The sequence below is a fragment of the Takifugu flavidus genome, chromosome 21 (assembly GCF_003711565.1).
Source record: "Takifugu flavidus isolate HTHZ2018 chromosome 21, ASM371156v2, whole genome shotgun sequence".
In the NCBI taxonomy this organism is placed as follows: domain Eukaryota; kingdom Metazoa; phylum Chordata; class Actinopteri; order Tetraodontiformes; family Tetraodontidae; genus Takifugu; species Takifugu flavidus.
In genome coordinates, this window is record NC_079540.1 from 3574084 (window position 1) to 3593146 (window position 19063).

At 49.0% G+C, this 19063-nt stretch overlaps 1 protein-coding gene across 16 annotated transcripts in view; it reads left to right on the plus strand.

The window, feature by feature from the left end:
- Positions 1 to 19063, plus strand: part of adgrb2 (adhesion G protein-coupled receptor B2) — a 138497-nt gene that overhangs the window by 96643 nt on the left and 22791 nt on the right. For 15 of the 16 annotated variants that reach the window (XM_057020418.1, XM_057020423.1, XM_057020424.1 and 12 more), the window contains 8 exons: positions 3843 to 3969; positions 9996 to 10099; positions 10394 to 10496; positions 10884 to 11034; positions 12959 to 13028; positions 14400 to 14466; positions 17098 to 17183; positions 18789 to 18887. In XM_057020418.1, the coding sequence (XP_056876398.1) occupies positions 3843 to 3969; positions 9996 to 10099; positions 10394 to 10496; positions 10884 to 11034; positions 12959 to 13028; positions 14400 to 14466; positions 17098 to 17183; positions 18789 to 18887 (807 nt within the window). The remainder of the gene's footprint in view (positions 1 to 3842; positions 3970 to 9995; positions 10100 to 10393; positions 10497 to 10883; positions 11035 to 12958; positions 13029 to 14399; positions 14467 to 17097; positions 17184 to 18788; positions 18888 to 19063) is intronic. The other variant, XM_057020421.1, reaches the window with a different exon arrangement.

A 19063-nucleotide genomic window follows, 5' to 3' on the forward strand; every position in this document is an offset into this window, starting at 1 on the left:
ACGCCACGAGGAGCTCTGCGTAATCTGGCAGCATGTTCTCGCGGTCAAAAGATCGCTCATCCGAGGAGAGGCTTAGTCCCAACAGTCAATATCTGGGTCGCATCTTTCTTTCCTCCCTCCTCAGGGAGGCGGAAACGGCGTGCAACCATGATGACTGTGAACGTTCTCTACCGGGGTGCCCGCATCCGGTCCTTGAGGGGCCGCGGTCCAGCTGGGACCTCTGTCCTACCGGTACACTTGGAGAAAGCCTGTTTGGTAGCACAGAAAACCCGGCTGGCCTGAGGTCCTTGAGGACCGGATTTGGGCACCCCTGTTCAATAGTCTGCTGCGGGAAGGTTGGGGGGGGTCCACATCGTGGAGATCCGCTTCAGCGGGTTTCAGCTGTAGCGAAGGGCCGACGCGCGCTGCCTCTCTGGTGGAGCCGTCACCCGTCAGCTGCTGTAAATATCATCCCAGGGACGTTTTCCCTCCTCATTTCTGCGGCATAACTCTGCCCACCTGCGAGCTTTTAACGATTATTGTCTGTCCTTTGGACATCAGACGGAAAGTTACTGCCAGCAATTTACGCTCATGCACATTTCGGCGTTTATCACCGCTTGAATCCCACGGAAGCGGGGCACAAATGGCACCGTAGCTACGGCAACAAAGTCTGACTGGAGACACACATTAAAAATATTGCGGAGGTGCTGAACTCTTTTGACCTTTGACCCCGGGATATCTGTGCAACAGTGTCAGCACGGGGCAGCTAATCTGAAGCTTTAGCGTCCTCCCATCTGTGGCGCCGTTTCCTACTGCCTCTCAAAGCAACACACAAAGACCATCAAACTTCCTGGAAGCCGCCGCCGCCGCCGCCGTCCCTTTGAAGCGTCCTCCTCTAAAACACAAAAACTGACCCCATCTTAGCCAAACTTTTCCGCCCCTTTGTGCGAGAGAGTAATTTCTGTGTAATGAGGCTGCTTTCTTTAGTGAATTACCAGCTTTTGATCTCCGCCTGTGCGTGAAATTCTTTTGTCCTCCTTCAATGCTTTTGCCCATCTATCATTGCTGCCCTCATCTATCCTGCTTTTTATTCCGATTCCCTCGTTTCTGACCACTGATGTCTTGAACGTGATGCATGTTGCTCAGAAAGAAGAGATTAAAACAACTTTGATATGATCTGAAATGAGCTGCTAGCTTTAATCCCTTTTCCATCAATCGGACGCCATTAAAAATCAAAATTCCTCATGTAAGAAAGTGTTTTGACGCTGTTGAACTCTTCAGATTTAGGCATTCAAAGCCTGTTTAACCTTTTTTTTTCCTTAATGGGATCCAACTGGCTTTTAAAGCTTTGCCCTTTCAGTGAAGGGACGCTGCCAATTTATCCTCAGTCGACATAAAAGGTCAATTTATGGTGTTTTTCCCGATGTATTTTTCCATTTTGGTTGCATTTACGACATTATTTTGCGTATGAAAAGATGGGAAAATGGTCTCCTGTGGAGGTCGCCTGAGGAAAACCTCAACAGTGGGACTGTTTTTTTTTAAAACTTCCAGTCTGGAGCCTTTAATCCTTTTATTGATGGAAAACCATTCAATCCATACAAAATTTTCCCAGCGACATGTTGCAATGTCAGGAGAGCGGAACAGGAAACAGCTGCTGTTCCTGGCAATCGTTGCTGATCATGGTCAACGTTACAAAGAGGTTAGCATCAGGTCTATTTGTGTCTACATTTTGGCAACCAAAACATGCCAACGTTCCAAAGAAAGTGTTTTAAATCGATATTACCTGCAAAATCTGGATGCAGAGCATGACGCCATTAGCATTGTGTCATTACGCTCTTGTCCACATCTATGTCGATGTTAGCGGATATTTTTATCTATCAGATTAAAGACGAAATGCTAACATGTCAGCTAAGCCTTCAAATAAGAGCAACATCCACAGCCTGCTTCCATTAGCTTCTGTCCCAAGCTTCCAACTGGCTCTTTATCCCTCAACAATGTGAGGAATTAAACCCCGGATGTCAGACGAGGGTCGTGTTGGCTAACCTGAGGCTAAACTGTCGGTTCCCTCCCACCTCTGAGATATGGCGCCCTAGAAGCCTTTAGCCCTAGAAGCTAGCTACCAGATGACGAATGAGCGAATGACACGACCGAGATTCAAACTCAACTCTCTGCGAGCACGTTAGCCAGTAAAAATGAAAAGGCGGCACGTGCGCGCCTACTTTCCCTTCTGGCTCACACGTCTCAGCCTGTCAGGCTTTGAATCCTTCTCTGATTCGAGGAGTTTGAAGCATCGCTGTGAAGATGATGATCATCAGGGCGCTTGTGCTCCGTCAACGACGCTCTAAATCCAACATCTTTTCCGTGCACGCCTGCGTCCAAGTGCACTCACGATCCTGCGTTAGCATCCCGCGAAGTGAACGCGTGGTCGACGGCTGTCCGCCTTTCTAGAAAAAACTATATCAGAATCGACGTTATTGAACTGTGGCATCACAAGAAGCTCCTGCTGTGTTTGAAATGTCACAACAGCGCCATAAAAATACACCGGAGTGTTACAGCCGGTCAATAAAATTCCGAGATTCCACCAAGCGAGAACATCTTCCAAAAATGGAGACTTAATTACACTTTCCCTTTTTTTCCCTTGTCGAGAGTATTTGTGGCCTTCAGCGGAGGTAATCGTCCTCACGCTAGAACTCTGGGCTGGAAACAAAACCAGATCCAGATCCTTTCAGATCCAGTCGATCTAGAACCGACGGCCCACCAAATCCTTGCTCCACCGCAGCTTCTTCTAGCACATATCCGTCTGGGAAGCAGTTTACCTCTATCTTTATTTCTCTAATTGTGTATAGGCTCTTAGATTCCGTTGCCATGGGGATCAAGTTTAGCTGTGACACGTGTGGGCGTCGCCAGGCCTGGTGGTCAATTAACTCGGAGCTCATAGGGAAGCTTTTCTTGTACACACTCGGCTTCGCCTCTGTTGCCGGCAGCTAGCGTTGCGACGCCGCAGGTCCAATTCCTGTTCCTTCACTCACTGGAACAGCTAAACGCAACCCTGCTTGAAATTGCACTCAGCTGCCGGAGCACCTCTGTTCCCGTCAAATGACTTTTTACCCTCTGGGGGCGAGATCTGAAAGTATCAGGGCTGCTAAATCATTAGCTTCTATAAAAAATTCCATTATTTGATCCTTAAACCTATACCTTCCACTTCTATATCACTCAAAGCGGCTCGGAAGCTGCTAATGTTTCGGATAATGACCATATTTCTCTCTGGTGGCCCATTTTGCAGCATATTGGGGGTAAATGTGGGGTTAATGCGGAGTATGAGCTACAGGAGTAATCATTTCAATTAGACCAGTATTGATCGACCTCCACATTCAACCTTCTGCTGGGGGGCATTTAAAGGGAAGTTTGAGGGGGGATTAGGGGTATAAAAAGGTGTGTGTCTGGGGGGGGGTGATATGGGGCAGTGGGGGAAGCCGCTATTGAGTGCGATTCTGGCCAAATCTACAGCACATTCAGTGCTGAATTATCTGCATCAAGCGTTGAAATTGCTCGTTTTCCTTGAGGGTTATTTTTTTAAGGTCAACGAGAAGAAAATAACTTTAAGGAAAAGTAAGAAAAGAAATGTTTATGGTGCTGAGCACGGAGAGCGGCTTAAGTGCTGGTGGCACCGGTGGCTAATTGCGGCCCTGTTAACCAGCCTGTAATGTTACCTTCTGCATGCAGAGTGTGTGTGAGTGTGTGTTTCTTAAAACCACCTGCGTTCTTCAACATGGAGCTTCCTCATAGCTGCCCGGGATCTCGGGCCACATTTTGGCCACCGTACCGCCGTCGCTCACCTCTCTCGTGTTTCTCCTCACCTCCAGGGAAGCTGGCGCGGAGAACTGGGGCACCGAAGGCTGCCAAACCCTCGCGTCAACCACCGTCCACACCAAATGCCTGTGCAGCCGGATCTCCACGTACTCCGTGTTAGCGCAGCAAGCTAAAGACCCGGTGAGTGGCTGACGCACATGACCGTGTATGCTGTTTGTCTTGGGGGGGGGCAGAGAAGCTGGGGCCAGGTTAGTAGACCGATGGGAACAGTGGGAATGGTTCAATAGTGGCGCGTAAAGCTCTCGTTTACTCTGGTGCGATCTCAGTCCACACAGCTAACGAGGCAAACGGCGCCGGCTCCAGCCGTGGCACGCGTCCGCCCTTGTCCTGAGACGCTGTCACAACGCTAAAAATAGGTTGTAGGGAAAAGTGCTGCTGCGTGATTAAAGAGCGCAGAGGAAGAATCGACCGCGTGCGTGTGGGACTGTTGCCCATGGCAGCTAATTACAAATAGCTCACCTGACTTCCTGCGAGGGTTGGACAACATGCCCGTCGCCGTGATGACCACCGTCTCGGCTGAAATACTTCAGTCATGCTTCCCGCATCACTGTCACATTCCCAGACCTTCCTGAAACCAATTAAGGGCGCCATCTCTCCTTCTTGGTTCCGAACTCTCCTCAGTGGGCTCGCACCCCCTTATAGCCACCCAGCGGTGGCTCTGAGGTTTAAATTTGCCCGTCCATATATCAAAACTCCGTGCGTTTAGTGAGTCGAGAATCTTCCATCTTCCAGAATGTTTCAAAGGGATATTGACTAGCGGAGGACAGCAAACAGGAAATAAGACAACCTGGTCTGAGTTGGCGCTGAAACAAAGGAAGAGAGCAACATATTGGAGAAATGTGCATTAAGCAGTGATGCGGTAACCACCCCTGCAGCAGAGATAAAGAGCGGTGGGCCCGCGTGGACATCTATCCCCAGCTAACCTTTTAGAGCTAAAACATTGCTTCCATGCAGCACTTAAAGCTTCTCATTAGAGCTTTAAAAGGCATTACTGTAACGAATGTCTCCTGCATACGTGCTGCGTTAACTATAGAGGGATTCATCTTCACTAAGTGGTCTGCTGTTGTGCTTTGGTTATGAATTTTTCCGCTCACCTTCTGCTGACTTATTCTACCGAAATGCAATTTTTAGTCACGTTCCTGTGAAAAGAGCGCACGAGACTAAAATAAATTCCGAGGTGTTCATTTGCTTCAGCTTCCAGTTTTGATGTTTCCTCTTGTAATGTTTAGCTACACACTGGTTTTTTTTGTCCTGTTTCGTTTGTCTGGATTGTTTATCATCTGTTTAGCCTCGGGATAGTATTATTAACACATACATTAGCCTGTTTGCTAGCACCGCTATGCTCACAGCCTTGCTGATCGATCCCTGAAAAGTCTTGATGAATTAATTCAGAAGAGAATATAAACAATATTTAATGCTTCGGATTTGATCATCATGGATCCTGCTTCTGCTCTAGCTAGCTCGAGCATTCAAATCTGCTGAGAATGCTAAAATGCGCGTAGCCCGTAGCGACGACTGGACAGCTAATTTGAATTTCAGAGGCCTGTGGTGTCAGAGGAAGTCGACGCTGGCCGGCTGAATAATACAAAGCAGCTTCCGGTCCTGGCAGGCCGCACCACCTCCTCACCTTTGTTCTGGCGTAATGAGGGTCAACGTGGGTGGTGGCCTTGGGCTAGCATAACACATAACTCATTATTTATATCATTCATTATAGTCCCTCAAAGCTTGAATTTCTTTACAGGGGGTCTAAACCCATTATAGAACTCAAGGGAAACATCCATTAACATCATATGGAAAAACGCCGGATGCGATCTATGAATGGACGGATCTGGTCCCGTGATTCCTTTTTCCGACCGGGCCCTATTGTCATCCCTGTTCAGTGAAAGAGGAACAAGAGGGGGGAAATCCATTGACTTTTCCGACACGGTGAAGAGTGCGCTTAGTCATTAGCCGCCGTTCTTCAGCTCCCAGTACCACCATTAAATCCGCTCCTGAGTGCCAGGAGCTCCGGGTCGGCCTGTTGATGCGCTCAGTCAGACCTGCTGAGTGCACTTTAGCTTTAGGGTTCTCCACAGTTGGATTTTTCCCATCCGGGGGAGGCCAGATTGTTTGGAGAGGAGGAAAACCAAGCGCTGCAGATTCTGTTTTTGAGCTCGGCAAGCATCCTCCTGGGTGCGCGCACGTACCTGCCACACGCTCATGTGCTGCGAGATCGCCAGAGCAAAGCTTAGCATCGGGCAGAGCGACTCTGACAGCTTATCCCCGGCCACAGCACCAGGGACCGGGGGGAGGGGGGGGGGGGGGGGGGGTCGGATTAACCTCCATGTTTAATAGAAAAGGGAGGGATGGGAGGGAAGAGATGGGGGGATTTAAAAACAGTGCTGCCATTACAGGGCGAGGGATAGCGGATAATCCTGTTTATTTCTATAACAGCTGAGATCTCCGCGTGCGCGGCAGCTGGGCGTGCGAACACCCCGCGCACGTCCTCAGAGCGACCTTTATGGAACCGTGAACACAGAGTCTCACTCCTCAGGATGCCAATTCTCTGTCTGCGTCCGTCTTTCCGCTCCCGACGGCTCAAGGAAGCGTGAAAGCGACAGTGTGCAGCTTCCGGATGCTCTATTGATGGGCTAATCCAAATATCCGGCAGTCGCTCCCGATTGAGTTTAACTTCCATGGATCCACTTGTTGGAACATCAGTTGTCCTGCTCAGAGGCCAGCCCGACGGCGGGGGGAAGGGGCATCCGAGGGTTTTGACAAGGTTTTTGCTGTCGTCATACCTTTGGGAGCTGATGTGAATCCCAAAACCGTCCTTGTTCCTATTGGATTTGGGTTTCGGAGCATTTGACTGGAAGAAACATTCTACTTTCATGGTTAATTGACAGCAAACGCCTGGGAAGACTTCGGGAGGCTAACAGGCCAAATTTGGCTCCAGCTGATGTTAAAATTCCTGTAAGCCAAGACCAGCCAGCCCGTTTCATGACTGTTACAGTCCCAACTTTATCGGATTTCTGGAATAATCCGATTATTTGAGTGATCATGTTAACAGCTTGATATGTCTATCAAGAGATGAGAGGAGTCCTCCTGGAGTTCTCCTAATACTCCGATGTTTTCGTGCACGTGGTCGACACAGTGGACGCTCCAAACCAAAGACCTGTATGTGTGCCCATTCTTGATTCCGAGTCATGTAAGCCAGGGCGTTCGGGTTGGATGGAAATATTTGGAATGAGCTGCAGATCATATCCAAATGTGTGGCTGTTTTCCTGGAAGCGGAGCCATGACACCCCCGGCCCTCCGTGACACCAGCTGTGATTAAAAGACCAGTGAAAAATCGCATTAACATTCTTTGTAATCAAAGGTTGCGGGAGACGCTGACATGGTAAACAGGTTACATGAATCAGTATAATTGGTTTATGGATCAGAATATATCCCGAGATTAAAACATCCGCCTGCCGTTGCTGTTTATAAGACTTTAAAACCGTATTTGATGGGGAGAAAACTCCAGGTAAAAGAGAAAAAAACCCCGGGGTGCGACCGACACTCACTTTGATGACTTTACACGTTAAGGCGCTAAGTCAGCCTTCCAGGTTGTCATGCACTGATGGGAGATTTATGGTTTGTCTTGACAGCGGGCCCCGACGAGCCGAACCCTCCAGGGCCCGCCGGATTGATTCAGCCGGAGCGAAACTCTCACAATATTTCCTTCAGCAAAACAGGAAACCGGGGAGCAAGAATGCTAGCTAGGCATGTTGAATACTCTCTCCAGAGGTGGAGTGGCGAGAATGGGCTTCTTTTTTGCCTGTTTCCTGAGTACCAAGTGTTAAACTCCAGCATAAAGTGTCTTTTGCATCAGACCTCAACTCTTACGGAATGCTACAGGTATATCTTTAAGGATACGGAGTGCTACAGGTATACCTTTAAGGACACGGAGCGCTACGGGTATACCTTTAAGGATACGGAGCGCTACAGGTATACCTTTAAGGATATGGAGTGCTACAGGTATACCTTTAAGGACACAGAGCGCTACGGGTATACCTTTAAGGATACGGAGTGCTACAGGTATACCTTTAAGGACACGGAGCGCTACGGGTATACCTTTAAGGATACGGAGTGCTACGGGTATACCTCTAAGGACACGGAGCGCTACAGGTATACCTTTAAGGATACGGAGTGCTACGGGTATACCTCTAAGGATACAGAGCGCTACGGGTATACCTTTAAGGATACGGAGTGCTACGGGTATACCTTTAAGGACACAGAGCGCTACAGGTATACCTTTAAGGATATGGAGTGCTACGGGTATACCTTTAAGGATACGGAGTGCTACGGGTATACCTTTAAGGATACGGAGCGCTACGGGTATACCTTTAAGGATACGGAGCACTACGGGTAGGAAACAAGAAGGTAACCAGAGACAGAAAAGGAGTTGAAGGAACGTTGATCAGACAGTTGGTAGTGAAGGGAGGTGGAATGTCAGAGAGGAGATAAGTAGGTTAAACTTCCTGAGCCTAAAATAGCCATCTTCTCCATCACGCTAGTGGAGCCGCCCAGGGAAGCCAAATACGGCCGGCCTCGGCACAGGCTCGCTAATCCATATCCTCACTGTTTTCCTCCTCACTCCTGTCACATGTGTCAAACACATCACATCCCTCATGGCAGCCGCATATCAATCAGCGTAATTACAGAAAGGCGTGTGTGCGCTTCTTAGTAGCCTCGGGCTGCACGCGTTTGCATTAGCATTTTTGTCTGTTTCTGTCATTTTGTTTTCACCCCCCTCCCCACCCCCCCTTTGTGCAACGACATCGCATCACACCCAAGCATCACCAATTAAGAAAGGGCAGACTCGAAGAAGAGCCGAGATCAGTTGTGGATGCATATCGAGTGAATTAGATGAGCTTCATTTATTCCATTACAAGTCTGGTGGAAGCCAATTTAAGGCAAAGTAGAAGAGATGGAAAAGGAAAATCCAACAGACCTTTGGCACGTGCGCGCTCGTCACTGCTTGTGCATCGGAATAAGAAAACACTTCATCTTTTGACCTGCTTCCTTTCGCGGTATCAAACCCAGCCGGTCCTTCTGAGCGGGTATGTTGACGTTCCTCCGCTCATTTGTACTCTCCTCTTCCCTCTGAGTAGAGCTTTTAATGGCCTCGCTCAGAGAAGCTCTGCTTCCCCGTTTGTTTTTTTCCTTATCTTCTCCTCCTCTTCCCTTCTCACCACACTCTTTTTCCTCTGTCCTTCTCCTCCACGCGTACAAAACAACACATCTCGGGCTAAATGGTGGGCTAGCCGCCGTATGTGAAGGGTGCAGCTGGGAACGTAAAACCGGCTAACATCGGGCCCACCTGGGGACACGCAGGTTCCACACCTTCCCTCTGCTGATCTCCATCTTTTCATTTACGCACCTCTGGAGAGAGAAAGGAAGCAGAGGTGCGATGAGCATTATGACCCAAATCACTTAATTACCCCCGAGCCAATATATCATGGTGTATAACAGTAAGCACTGTTTTAATTACACTATCTATAGGTGATACTAAAGAGGATAGTTTAAGATTAATCTAATGAGGTGTTGTTATTATTATAGGTGTATTTAACAGATGTCTGGCATCATAATTAGAGTTAATTGTATATCAGGCTGTAATTATGATAAAAGGCTTCCCTCTGAGATCACATCTACCACGGAACATTGTTCATAGATTTTAACTCGTAAAAAAAGCGTCAACAGATGAGTTACGCCTTTGGCACCACCCTTGAGGACGCGCTCGACCCCGGCCGCGTCGACACGTTTATATGTATGACAAACGGCCCCCGGAGGCGATGCCGCTCGTCGCACCTGACCCGATGAGCCTCCGCCGCAACGGGGCACGTGGGAAATCCATCACGCTGATGTTGAACATAGTCTAAGCGTAATGGCCTAGCTAAACGCGGGGAATTAGCTTTGGCAGTTTTATGAATGGGAAGATCTCCATAGGACTGTGTAATGTACGGAGTCTCAAAGTCCTGGTGGAGAGGATTACATGAAGAAACTTTAATTTCCTAGCAAGAAATTAGGTGTTATTTTCCTAGAAAATGACATCCGAATATAAATAACAACACTTTTGTTGGCATTAATGGCAATTGTTCCTCTCTTCTTCGATTCTTTTTCAGGACATGGGTCCTGTCAGCATGCCCTCTGTGCCCCTCATGGTGGGCTGCGGGGTCTCCTGCACCGCTCTGCTCATCCTTCTGCTAATCTACACTGCCTTCTGGAGGTATACACTCAAAAACTCACGCATACTGATGCTAGGGCTGTAGCTATTCATATATTTTCTGGTCACACTAGCTTAGTATGCATTTAGCCTGGGGGCCCTAATGTGCCAAAACCACAACGAGGCCTAATAAGCAACAAATGTTCGAGCAAGGTTGATTACATTTTGGTAGCACGGGTGACAGATTGTAAAATCAAGCTAATGGCAGAGGCCACGAATGCTTTTGACTTCATTGAACCTGTCAATATGCCTCAGCTCACATGTCTGCCACCCTCACCCCATCCTCCGCCTCCTCAGGTACATCCGCTCAGAGAGATCCATCATCTTGGTCAACTTCTGCCTCTCCATCTTGGCCTCCAATCTATTGATTTTGGTCGGACAATCCCAGACGCTGAGCAAGGTGAGGCACCGGGACGCTAGCACTTTAGCTTTTCAGTGAGCACCAGCAGTCTGGCGGTTCGAGCTTTTGTCCTGCCTTCAGCCAGAACTTTCTAAAGCAGGCCCCATTACGGTAAAAAGCAATTTTGGACTTTTTATAGTCCAAGCATCACTTCACTATTTTCTGTTGGGTATCGATCAAACTGTCGAAAACATTTGGGCTGGCCTGGGCTCTTAACCGCTATAAACAATTTACACAACTCTTTTTTTCCCATTTGTCCTCCCTTTTTGTCCCAAGAGACAATTCATTATGACACCTCTTACAAAACTGTCCCCTTTTGCTCTTTTGTAAAAGGGCTCTTGCGGGTATTATCACGGTCTCCTCTCCTGTTTTCCCTCTTCTCTCCAGGGTCTGTGCACTGTGACCGCCGCCTTCCTGCATTTCTTCTTCTTGGCGTCCTTCTGCTGGGTGCTGACAGAGGCGTGGCAGTCCTACCTGGCCATCCTCGGCAAAATGAGGCCACGGCTCATCCGCAAACGCTTCCTGTGCCTCGGCTGGGGTGAGCTAAGCGACATATGGGAATCACCTCGGGAAGATCCCAGGGAATATCCGCTTCAATCTTGATCGAACATTAGTTTGTGGAGACCAACAGGAAGTCGCGTTCTGTCCACCTTAATGCTCGTCCCTTTTTGATCTTGGATCTTGGAGTGTAGTTTTGGATTTCGGTTTACAAGGTTAGCAAAGAGTGTTTAGAGCAGGCGGTAATGGCTCAAGGAAAGTCCGCACAGGGGCCGCGGCACCTGATCGATAAAAATAAAACTGCTTTGCTCTCCGCCATAATTACAACTGTCGGTCCCAAACAGTCCATCTCTTTCCCCGCCGTAGTCGCTTAGCACCGCGCTGAAGAAATGTTCCCTTTAAAGAGGAGAGGATGGGAAAACTTGAGGGAAATGACACTTTCCTGAACATACAAGGCCGTGTTAGCATTCGGCTCAGCAGGCACGAGCCGCAGATTAGCTCCTTTCTTTTAATCCTTTGTGCCGTCGCGTTGTTTGTTAATGGCTTTTTGTAGTCACCGCTAGGCCGCGGTGCTCGGCAGAACACTTAACGAAGGATCCGGGCTCCACTGTTGCTGTGGCTGAGAGCAAGAAGCGTCCTCCGCTGCCAGGGGATTTTCAGCGGAGCCAACGAAGGCACGCAAACCATGAATCAGATGCTGATTGAACCGCTGTGTGACGCGCATGGCTAATGGAATGCTGTAACACGGCGTTTTATTCATTCTCTTTCACATGAAAGTGAACCAGATTTCTGCAGGAGAGTTTCAGAACTGCTGTCCTGCGTTAAAATCATCAGTTCTGTTGGAATTTATCCCGTTTTTCCTTTGTGGTATTTAATGAAACGCCCCTTCCGGAGGTCTCGAAAGGGCCATAATTCTAGTTTAACTGTATACATGCAGCCTGATGCAAAAGGCAGATGCGTGATAACATCCGCGCTCAGCTGATGCCTGCAGATCCTGCTGGAAATTACCTTCCCGTCCACATTCCCACTGTTCCCTATCGATCCCGCGGTCCAATCTGCGTCGATGTCCTCTGCCGACGCAGAGGATGTATGGATTGTTGTACAGTCGCAGGTGAACAAGCTAGCCGTGTCTGAGGGGGATCGGACAGATAAAACATCTCATCTTCATCCGACACGTTCTCTCATAATTCTGTGAATGATTTCAACCCGTCACCATGGAAACAGGAGATCCCGGGCGCCACGCTGCCGGCGGGCCGCTCGCTGTAGGTGTGTGTTTACCTGTGATGAATCTGTAAATATTTGATTGATCTTTTTGGACCGGCTCCCCGCAAGCGGCACACCGGCTCCGGCTCCTCGCCGCTGTATTTGTTAATGCTAATGTGACTTTTTCTAATTGCTTTTCATTTGCAGCCATAATCACAGCTTTGTTAATTACATGAATATTTCCCAGCCAGCCTCATTACCGGCACATTTCCTTCCCTCTTTTCTGGCACGTGCTCCCTGACACTTCCCTTTCCATCTCATTTGCACGAGCGCAAACGCAAAATGCTCCGTTTTTGCTAAATAATGCAGGATTTATTGACCGCTGAGCACGGCGCCCTACATAAAAAGCCGGTTGTGTTTTGATCACACTTCTCCACGTTGCTCGAGCGGGCTACACGTTGGGCCATTAGCGCACGCAACATGTCAGCGGAACACTTCCGTGCTTAATTCCCAGCACGGATCTTCCAGCAGCTTCCTGCCGTCGGCTACCCCTTCCCATCAAGGAACCCTCAGGATTGCATCAGAGCCTTGGGGTAACTTCCCATCGCGCCTGCTCGTCACAGCCTGTTGCGTGGCCGCTGATCACGTAAATGAGAAAGCGCCACGCCGAGATCTTCACAGCCGAGAAGCAGCAGCGCTCCGTCGCCTTCGCTAGCACTTCCTCTCACATGCCGCCCCCCCTCCTCTGTGTTTCTCTGCAGGTCTTCCGGCCCTCGTGGTAGCAGTGTCGGTGGGTTTCACCAGAGCCAGGGGTTACGGCACAGCAAGCTAGTGAGTAGCGCTGCCTTCTGATTGGCTCTAAACTGGACACATCTATAACTGCTACTGCTTAGCATTCAAGAAACACCCCACTTTTCTTTTTGCTGAAATGGTCCGCCTAACCTCCATCCTCCCTTAAGGGTTGCTGCTCCGTCGTTTCATAAAAAAATGGGGTTTTATATAATTTTATGACTGACCAGAGGTGGTCAGTGATTCACTCAGTGGAGGCTCGGCTGAATATATAAATCCTGAATGTGTTTTTTTCCCGCAGTATTACACAACAAAACAGCTTTTTTTCTTCTTGCAGCCATCTATCCATCACTTTTTATTGCTTCTTCTTCATATTATGCATCACAGGGGGACTTGAGACCAACCTGTCATGTAGCTTTTGAATTGCGCAACACATCTCGGGGCCGGTAGATCTTTTACTTGAATCAAAATGCAGCAAACACACCTCAAATCGATACGCATCCCTACAAACCAACGCTGAAACTTTGCTGACACAAACTTATAGAAGATAGAAGAATGCTCCTGGTCAATTTCAAGTTTTAGGGGATGAGGGCAGTAAAAAAAAGGGAATTTAAAAGGTAGAAAGTAAGTAAATGTGAAGCTCTACCCTTCAAAGACAAGGAGGGGCAACAACTGTGGGGGTTTGTTGCTTATGTGTGCCCAGTACCTGCTAGCAACACAATCTGTGTGTAGCCTTTAACCTTTTAGAATATAATTAGCTTTGTCATGGGAGCCTCAAAGCTAAGTGCTAATAAGACCAATTCACAGCATCTTTCTCGCCGTTTTTCGTCTCCTTCCAATCGGCAACTTTATTTTTTATTTTTTATTTTTTATCAAAAACTCCTCCCGGCACATATGTGCGGTATTTTTCTCATTCTTTAAGAAAACATTTTCACGCTACTATTGACAATTGCCATCAGGCTCTGTTAGCCCACGTTAGCTTTAAGCTGTCTCCAAATGCGTTCCGTCCTCTCTAATCATCTCATTAGCCAGGCTGTATGGGAGCTCCTGGGCTGTGGATTTTTCCTTCTTCATTCCTTTATTGAAGCGCAATTAGGGAAGCGGGAGGGTTTCAGCGTGGCCTTGATGACATCACTGGAGGACAAGTTTAAACTCAATAAGTCCCAATAACCACACGCCAAATTGAATTTGCAGTTTGAGGATATGTTTTATGTAATCTACGTGGTAAATTAGCTTAGCGCTGAAGGCGGTATTGATGAAAACAGTCATTTAACTCGCCAAGGAAATGCAAGCGTACAGTGTCTCCTTAATTAAATGTGGAGTTGCTTCGGTTGGCGTGGAAGCAGAACCATAAACTTTTCTGGGATTTGAGTTGCGTTCTGGGCTTTAAAGACACGTTTGCTCCCTCTGCAGTTGCTGGTTGTCCCTAGAGGGCGGCCTCCTCTACGCCTTCGTTGGTCCTGCTGCTGTCATCGTCCTGGTGAGTCCGTCCGACACGCACGTCCCCATTCGCAGCATTTTGTCTCGCGGAGCTCATTTCCGCCGCGTGAGCCTTCAAGGCCGAAGCGGCTGAAGTTTGACCCGTCAGAATTTGCCTCCTCTGAGCGCTCGCGAGCAAACGCGCTCGTGGTGTCCATGACGAGATGACAAGGTCCTTTGATCTTGGAAATGTCGGCACTGGAAAACTCAAATATCTTCCCGCGGACCAGCGCGGCGCGGGATGTGCCGAGAGTGAATTCCAGCCCGGCAGCCAAATGTCTCACTCTTTATTATCCGGCAGTAGAAGCGGAGCCTGTTACTCCTGTAAAAACAGACCCCTGCACCGCTGACACTGCTGTTGCTAACAGAAAGGATAAATACAGCTTTCCTGACCTGCACAGGACTCGCGTTGTCTTGTATGCTTACAGAAATTCCCTAATTTGCTTTGTTGAAATCCCTGAATGGTTCTTTTCACAGCTAAAAGAGCAGCGATGTGTTAAATAAAGAAGCAATGGCCTCTTTTTTCCATCAGCGGAGCTTTGATAATTAACCAGGGTTTTGAAAAGCCTTGGCGCGTTTCCACCTAAATTACCCAGGGAATAATCTTTCAGGGAACCACAAATGTTTCCTGAAAAAGTCCCCAGCAGGGGCTTAAGGTCCCCTAGATGGAGACGGGACTGTGTGCTGAAGAATTCCGATTGGTGGAACACAGTCCAGAATAATGGACACACAACGAGGTCCAGGCTCTCTGAACGACACCCCCACAGCCGCCGGGCTACCGTCCGTAGAAAAGTGGGATTATTCATGTTTTTAACCGTGTAAGAGTCGCAGACGACCAAACCCTTCGGTTGGAGGTGTATCACGCCGCCTGGAAACATCAGGAATGTAAAATCAATGCCAAAAGTGAGGCCACAGCTGCTTTTGCCCCCCTGTGAACATCTCAGTCTCCTCCTTTGACACGTTGGGACGGCCGTGGGGTTAAACAGCTAAACTCCGCCGGATGCAGATGTGTTTATGCTCCAGCAGCGGCGCCGAGGTGGCGTCTGGGCTTCCACCAGCTTCTGACACTCTGGCCACAGTTCCGACACCTGAAACAAAAACCGGAGAGCCTCGACACCGAGCAGATTGTGCGGCGCACGCCGTGACCCGCTGTAGACGACACGGCGACTCTGACGAGCCCTCACAATTCCCGCTATCGGCCGCATATCCCAGAATCGAGAGGCTGGCAGGAAGAGGACAGGATGATTTTCTCTCCACAAAGAATGCGGGCCAGTCATTCGTGGATTCGTTTCCCACTTTTCACCCTTTCCTCGTTTCACAATGTCAGTGAGCACCCCCCCTGCCCCCCCACCACCTTCCCCACGGCGGCTGCGTAATGGTGCTAACTCCCCCACCACCACCGCCTCCCCCTACGCTCCTTCACTCAGACGAACAGCTGCGGCGAGAAGCGGCGCGTCGGGCGGCGCGGCACAACGCAGACCTTCCCACCGGACTTTTTCTCTAATTAATTAACCTGGCTTTGGGCAAATAGCAAAGCAGAGCGACGCTGACTCACCGAGCCGGCGCCAGACATGCCCGGCATGACAATGGCGTCCTCACAATCTGGCACATCCAAGCTAGCTGTGGTAGCAGCACCCACGCGAGGGAAGGAGATCAGAGGCCTGATGAGCAAGATGGAGCGAAGAAATAGCCCCCAAGTAAAAAAAACAAAACAACAGAAACTCTGACTCGGCTAACCACGTCAGAGTTCGACGTGAGCGGCTCAACTCCGCAGCTCTTTTCCCGGGATTCCTCCCTATCATTTTCCACCCTTAAGCGGCTCCTGCTGATGGATGAAGGAAGCAACAGAGACAGACGTTTACTCCGGGGCTTTGATAGGAATCGGAGCACATTACACACATTCATGCAGAGACCGTGTTGGTACGTGGATAATGTCATTCGTTGTTCATCCACTCCTATTGCTTCCATCCTCCTGGCCCAGAGAGAGCGAGGAGAGATAAATCGAATCAGGATTAGAAAACAAACAAAGCGTGCCTATAACCCCCCCCCAGATGGGCAGAAAGTCAGAGCGGAACATGTGGCAAGACTCCGGTGGAGTCAGGTCAGCACGTGTCTCCGCTCTGAACTCTGTCACTGGGTCACTGTGGCCAGATGTTCCGCCAGCTTGTTAGTGGGTAGAAGAGATGAGGCCTGGTGGCAACAGTGAAGCAACATACATTTAATCCATCGCTGGGATCCGAAGTGGCTTTTCCTGCTGGTGGTCGAATATGGATGACATGAATATAGATTTTTCATCAAATTGATGTTGCTGATGGATGCAGTGTGTGTTCTGCGCGCTAGAAGCCAGCAAGGTCACAGATACTCTGCTCGATATCGCCTCCAGTGGACGGGGGGGTATTGCACGCATCCACCTCAGCATCACAGAATTCCAAAAGATCGCTCCTGCCTGATCCCAACATGGCGTAGGCTATCAGACGGATGCCTTCGCACCGAATGTGCCTCTTTAGGACGCATTTTTCAATACTGTGAGCAAAAAGCTTTTGATTTCAACAATGAAAACAGCCTCAAAAGCAGCGAGAATGAGTCCCTCCTGTGGGCCGATCCTCACAGAACTCCCCCCTGTGTCTCCCAGGTGAACATGCTCATCGGAATAGTGGTGTTTAACAAGCTCATGTCTCGAGACGGCATCTCCGACAAGTCCAAAAAACAGCGGGCGGGGTAAGTGAATGTTTTGCAGCTCACAGGAGACACCAGCCTACCCCCCCCCCCCCCCCACACACACACACCACACACACACACACACACACACCTGATTACACCTCCATCCACCAAGTCCTTGATGCGAACTGGCTACAGATTTGTCGCATAAGATTCATTTCACCCTCTCAGACAGAACTCGCAGATAGATCACGTTTATGGCGTCTTCCACATTCCAAACACACACACACTTCCTGGCGCACCTGTTCCTCCAATAAAAAAAAAAACAGTCCGGAGAAAATACAATCCAATTTCAGGCAAATGAGTAGCCACCTGTTAGCTTTCTCTGCGAGCATTTTAGAGCCCCGCTGTCGGTTCCAGTGGAGTTTTTTCTCCTGTCGCGGATGAAGATAATATATCAGAATCAATGGCAGATGGGAATCTCATCACAAACTGGAAACACCAGAGCAATGTCAAGGAATTCTCGCGCCCCTCACGTGCTGTTTCATTTGTGCTGATTTCCTCACACGCGCAGGCAAATCGTACACGCGTGCAGCCGCAGCAACATTGTTTCCGCGGGAACTTGGGTTCTCATCTTTACTAATCCTGGCGGATTCCCTCAGCTCCTGCCGCCAACTTCACATTTTCATTTCCAAAGCTATTGATTTCCATTGTTTATCTCTTTCTCTTGCTCTGCCAATCACGTTTTTCCCCGCTTGCCTTCCGCACAAATTAAAATTGATCATTTTTAAATGGCTGAAAGGGTTAACGCCACCGATCATCTCCACAGGGGGTTGATTAGCTTCTGTAACCCGGTGATGCAACTGAGATTATCCCAGTTGTATAGTAGCATGTCCACACATGCACTTGCACACAAGTCCTAAGTATATCCAAGAATTGGGCACGCTTAGAGCCGGATTCTTGGAAGTGTGTGTTTAGAAGGAGCTCTCGAGTACACGCTAACGCGTAGTGTCGCTAGCAGAACAGGCTGTCATTAGCGTAATGTATTTTCTTATGATGCCATGGGGATGTGGCTGGTGCTAAGGCAATGAGCTGTGATGGGGCGCTAATGTAGCATAGCCTGCACGCAGCCCCGCCGTCCTTCAATTGCGATATATATAAACACCGCGCAGGCACACAGACGCCGTCTCGTCTCGCGTGTGTAGTCAACTGTGAGTAAATAACCTTTTCCTTCCTTTGAAACAGTATGGTGCACAGCCTCACACACACACAAGCACACACACAGACACCTCTCAGCTGGCGACAGCAGAACAACACGATTGGTCGATTTCCCGTCCGTGTCGCCGTAATCTGTTAATCCGCCGCTCTGCTGTAACACCGCTCACGTTTTCTCCGGATCGATCGGTGTATCCTAACTGTTTGTCATTGCTGCTACTTTCTCAAGATGTGGTTTTAATTTGCTTTTCTTTCTTTTCTCCCCCTCCCCCTTTTTTCTATTCCACACCCCCTCTTTGTTGTGTTTCTCTCCATCCTTCAATCACTTTACTATCGTGTCACCTGCTAACCCGCCTTCACCTGGACTCCCACATCCCACCCGCCCCCACCACTTGTGTGTGCTGCCTGTATCTCCGTGTGTGCGCGTGTGTATGTGTGTGTGTTCCCAAGTGTCCCGGCGGAGGCGAGTAGCCGACTGCTGCTGAAATGCTCCAAGTGTGGCGTGATCTCGAGCACAGCCATGTCCACCGCGACTGCCAGCAGCGCCATGTTAGTCCATCTGCATCTCTCTCTTTCTCTCTTTTCATTCTTGTAATCTCCTCTTCTTCTCTGTCCTCCATCTTTTCAACCTCTCGCCGTCCGTATTGTTGCCGGAGGGTGTTTACCAAGTCAAGTTCGTGAAAGAATTTTTTCAAAAGAAGCGAACCACCCGCATGGACAGATAA